This window comes from Alligator sinensis, unplaced genomic scaffold, assembly GCF_000455745.1.
Source record: "Alligator sinensis unplaced genomic scaffold, ASM45574v1 scaffold919_1, whole genome shotgun sequence".
NCBI classification, from domain to species: Eukaryota; Metazoa; Chordata; order Crocodylia; family Alligatoridae; genus Alligator; species Alligator sinensis.
The window spans coordinates 793,963-799,059 of NW_005842191.1; the positions used below are offsets into that span (position 1 = coordinate 793,963).

General features: G+C 51.1%; 1 protein-coding gene across 1 annotated transcript in view; it reads left to right on the forward strand.

Moving 5' to 3' along the window:
• Nucleotides 1-5,097, forward strand: part of NMT1 (N-myristoyltransferase 1) — a 39,202-nt gene that overhangs the window by 27,431 nt on the left and 6,674 nt on the right. Inside the window, exons 6-8 of the mRNA XM_006026380.3 lie at nt 110-226; nt 4,066-4,236; nt 5,053-5,097. The exon at nt 5,053-5,097 is cut by the window's right edge and continues 82 nt beyond it. Coding sequence (XP_006026442.1) covers nt 110-226; nt 4,066-4,236; nt 5,053-5,097 — 333 coding nt within the window. The remainder of the gene's footprint in view (nt 1-109; nt 227-4,065; nt 4,237-5,052) is intronic.

Below are 5,097 nucleotides of genomic sequence, written 5' to 3' on the forward strand. Positions count from 1 at the left end.
CAAAAAAGCAGTGGGCTGGAAGTTTCAACAAGAAGTCCTAGCACAGAAGAGAGAAGACAGGTGCACTGGGGCAACTACCTTGATTAACAAAGACTTGTCTCTTCTCCAGGGCTTTGCGTCCCCCCGGCTGGCTGCCCCAGTGGCACTGTGGTGTCAGAGTTGTCTCTAGCAAAAAGCTGGTTGGATTCATCAGTGCGATTCCAGCCACAATCCAAATCTATGACACGTAAGTGCAAGCCTGTTTCATTGCCTATCCAGTGCCCTTGCTGTGGCACTATTGCTCCTGGGCTGTCTCCGAGGCATTTCAGCTGTTATCGGTCCTAGGAGTGCCTCAGTGTTTAAAGGGGGCTGTTTTAAGGTGGAAAGTGGTGTTTTTGTAAGAGGATTTGATGTACAAAAAAACCCAGTAGCTTAGTTTCATTAGTACTTTGTGAGCCAGTTGGGAGCTGCAGCTATAAGCTAAAAGTGTGGCAATTCTCCAGAGCTTTGTACAGAGTCTGTTCCTCTTTTTTGGAAAGCTCTTGGGTAAAGGCTTTGGGAAGCTATCAGAAGTATCTGGAGGACCAGCATCCCTAGACTTCACTGGGACTTTGGCCTCTGGGGTGGATAGGACCTTCTGAGAATGAAGGCTTTGGGTTTCTCTATTCATTGGGCATATCTACTACCTGTTTGTTAATGCGCTTTAGGTAATGTGCGTTAAATCTAGTACCTCTATTGTGAGGTAGTAGAAGAATCAGCTTTAGCCTATTTTAATGCACATTATCTAAAGAGCACAGATTTTTGTGATCCGTTAATGCACATTAAAATAAGCTAATGCATGTTAAAGTGCACATGTAGATGCGCCCAGGGTGATGCTGTTCAGGCAGCGTCAAGGGCTGATGACGGTGGACATGAGGCCCAAACCCAATGCACACGATTTACATAAATCAGCAGCTGAGTTTTCCTATCTGAGAACTTCACTGGGCAGCCTCCACAAGCTTCTTAGATCCACTCAGGGGGCAGTGGGTGCTAGCCGGAGTTCTCTGCTTGGTATCATAGTATCGTAGTGCTTAGGGTCGGAAGGGACCTGAACAAATCATCAGGTCTGACCCCCTGCCTCGGGCAGGAACGGGTGCCAGGGTCATATCACCCCAGCCAAATATCTGTCCAGCCTCCTCTTGAAGACCTCCAGGGTAGGAGAGAGCACCACCTCACTTGGGAGCCCATTCCAGAGCCTGGCAGCCCTAATTGTAAAGTAATGTCTCCTGATGTCCAGCCTGAACCTTCTCTCTAACAGTTTGTGGCTGTTATTCCTAGTAAACCTGGGAGGTGCCCGGGGGAACAGACCCCCTCCCCAGTTCCTTCTGGTGAGTTTGTAAATGGCCACCAGATCCCCTCTCAGCCTTCTCTTGTGGAGGCTGAATAGGTTCAGACCCTTTAGCCTCTCTTCGTAGGGTCTGCCTCACTGCCCCCTGGCCATGCGAGTGGCCCTTCTCTGGACCCTCTCAATGCTAGCTACATCTCTCTTGAAGTGTGGTGCCCAGAACTGGACGCAGTACTCCAACTGCAGCCTGACCAGTGCCGCATAGAGGGGAAGGATCACCTCCCTGGATTTGCTTGTGATGCCTCTGTAGATGCACAAGGTGCAGTTAGCCTTACTGACCGATTCCTCGCATTGGCGGCTCGTGTTCATCCTGGAGTCACCAATGACTCCAAGATCCCTTTCTGTCACCGTGATGACAAGAAGGGTGTTCCCCAGCCCGTAGGTGTGTTGGTGGTTCCTTCTTCCAAGATGCAGCACCTTGCACTTCTCTGCGCTGAAGTCCATCCTGTTTTCATCCGCCCACCTCTGTAATTTGTCTAGATCTAGCTGGATTTTGTCCCTCCCCTCCAGCGTGCCCACCTCGCCCCACAACTTGGTGTCATCAGCGAATTTGGACAGCGTGCATTCCACACCCGCATCCAGATGGCTGATAAAGATGTTGAACAGTACAGGCCCCAGGAGTGAGCCCTGGGGGACTCCACTGTGCCCACATCCCTCCAGGTCGAAAACGACCCGTCCACCACCCCTCTCTGGGTGCAACCATCTAGCCAATATACCACCCATGTGACTGTGTAGGCATCAGTGCTGCACTCACCTAGTTTTTTTAAGAGAATGTGGTGGGAAACTGTGTCAAAGGCCTTCTTAAAGTCCAGGAAGACGACATCCACTCCGACACCCTCGTCCAGGGACTTTGTGACCTGATCATAAAAAGAAACCAGGTTAGTCAGGCAGGACCTGCCCTCAGTGAACCCATGTTGATTGCCCCTGAGCATTACCTCCCGTGCTGGGCCCTTTCAGATGCGCTCCTTGATAATTTTCTCAAAGGTCTTTCCAAGGACCGAGGTAAGACTTACTGGCCTATAATTGCCAGGGTCCTCCTTTCTCCCCTTCTTGTAAATGGGGACCACACTAGCCCTTTTCCAATCCTCTGGTACCTGGCCAGTGCCCCACAAGTGCTCATAGAGCTGTGCCAGGGGCCCCACTATGACCCCTGCCAATTTCCTTAGCACCCTTGGGTGAAGAGCATCTGGAACTGCTGATTTAAACACATTCAGCCCCTCTAAAAGTTCCCTAACTAGGTCGTCCCTGACCCTAGGCATGGCAGTGCCTCCTCTGGGTCTGTCCGTAATTCTAGTCAGGGAGATGTCCTGGTCGCTGTTCAGGAATATGGAGACAAATTTGTTTTTCGTTTGCTGCAATCACCAGATTGCCAAGCCTATCCTGTAGGGGACCCATGTTACCCAGTGCCGCCGCCTAACTTCCTATGTATTTGAAAAAGGACTTTTTGTTATCCTTAATTCTGGTCGCTAGCTGTAACTCCATCTCTGCCTTGGCCTCCCTAACAGCCTCCTTGCAGTCCCGAGCAACAGAGGTGTAATCCTCCTTGATGATAGCCCCTTGCTTCCACTGTTTGTATGCCTCCTTTTTTACCCTCAGGCATCCCTGAATGCCTTTGCCGAGCCATGGGGGCTTCTTAGCACTCCTGCCCACCTTGGTGTGCATTAGGACTGACTCCCTTTGAGCTTGGAGGATCGTCTGCTTGAGGAAAAACTACCCATCTTGGACCCCCATCTCACTGAGGCTCTGAGACCCGCAATGTCTCTCCTACCAACCTTCTTAGCTTACAGAAGTCGGCCCTCCTAAATTCGAGGACCTCTGCCTTGCTGCTTGTTTTCACCACCCTGCGCTGGATAGTAAATTCCAGCAGGCGATGATCACTGTCGCCCAGGTGGTTGAGTACCCGCAGACCCCTCACCCGTTCTCGCCTGTGGCAAGGACCAAATCCAGCAAGGCATTTCCCCTGATGGGACTATATACACCTCCTGGGTTAGGTCGAGGTACTGAATCCCGGCTAGAAACCTACGTGAGCGGTCGGACCTGGCTGACTGCTCCTCCCAGCAGATGTCTGGGTAGTTTAGGTCACCCATGACCACCACATCCCTTGTCCTTACAGTCTCCGTGAGCTGACCTGAGAATTCCAGGTGTCCTTCTTTAGTACCCCAGTTGTTAAACTAGGACATGACCTGCAATCCCATTCCTGTTCTATCACTCTCTGTCCCAAGCATGTAATTGTTATATATTTAGTGGTCTCCTTCAAACCACTGAGGGAGGCTTGTAGTTTCCTGGCGGACCTAGGAGCCCACTGTCAATGTATAGCAAATAGACCTGTCTGAGACTTCACTCAGCTTTGCGTGTTCAATTACGCAGCCATACGTATGGGCAAAAGCTGCCTGGGAGTGGGGAACCTGAGTGGGTTAAATGATTAATCTATGAGGGGTGACCAGAATCTCCAACCCCTCTGACCTGGCTTTTCATGCTGGGGATTTCCCATCCCCCTCCTTCAGGTCATGAAAAGGAGTAGGGGGAATGACTCCTGGCTGACCCCCCTCTCCCAGGAAAGTTAGGAGGTCAGGTCTTTTGCATGCTGGGGAGGAGAGCTGACTTAAGTCTGTCCATACAACTGGATTGCTTCCCTCCCCTTCCTGCCTCCCACCCCCGCCAGCTGTGTCTTTCTCACCTTTGAACTCTTGTTTTCTGTCAAGTGAGAAGAAAATGGTGGAGATAAACTTCCTGTGTGTCCACAAGAAGCTGCGCGCCAAGCGGGTGGCACCAGTCCTGATCCGGGAGATCACTCGGCGGGTTCACCTCGAGGGGATATTTCAGGCTGTTTACACGGCAGGGGTGGTGCTGCCAAAACCTGTTGGGACTTGCAGGTAAGTGACTCCCCTGTCCTCATATGAGGCTTGTGGATCTAGCCAGGAGCAGCATGAGCTTTGCACTTCATACACTTCTTTTGTGACTTATTACCCGGATGCGTCTTGGGGCTTCACCTGCTTGCACTGCCCCTTAGGGAGGAGGCCAGGAGCTCTGTATGACTTGTGTGAGCTGCTCAGTTGCTGAAGGACCTGAAGCCTTCTCTCCAACTCGGAGATTCCCATTCTTTTGGGGTCACCTACCCCTTTTCAAATGTTACTGGGTGCCCCTTAAATTCTGGATTATGGCTGCTGAGTAAAGTAACATCTTACACCACACTGTAACTGTTTCAGCAACCTGTGAGATGTAGTCATTTAGTTCTTTTTATTGCCAATTCTGCTGTCCCATTCCCTTCTCTCCCATATCTGCATAACTCCAGGGGGATGCATACCCCACGTGGAGAAACTTTGCTTTATCTGGTCTGGTTTTTTCAGCTCTAGGGCAGTGCAAGCCAACCTTTTTGGCAGGTGTGCCACAAATTAGGCCTGCACCCTCCCCAAGTGCCACTCCAGTCCCCTTCCCCAGCCCAATCCCCTGTTCTGCTTCCTTTCCTATACTCCCTGCTTCATCTGCTGCTCTGCTTTCTGCCCTATTTGCCACTGTGTTACTTGTCCCGTCCTTATCTGCTACATGCCCCACACAGAGGTTACTTGCTGTCTAGCATTCTTGCTTGCCACCTACTGGCATGTAGAAGAACTACATGCTCTTTCTAGCCTCCCCCCAGCTGGCCCACAGCATGTGATATATGTGCGTAACTGAGGTGTGTGTGTTTGCAGATACTGGCACCGGTCCCTGAACCCTAGGAAGCTGATTGAAGTCAA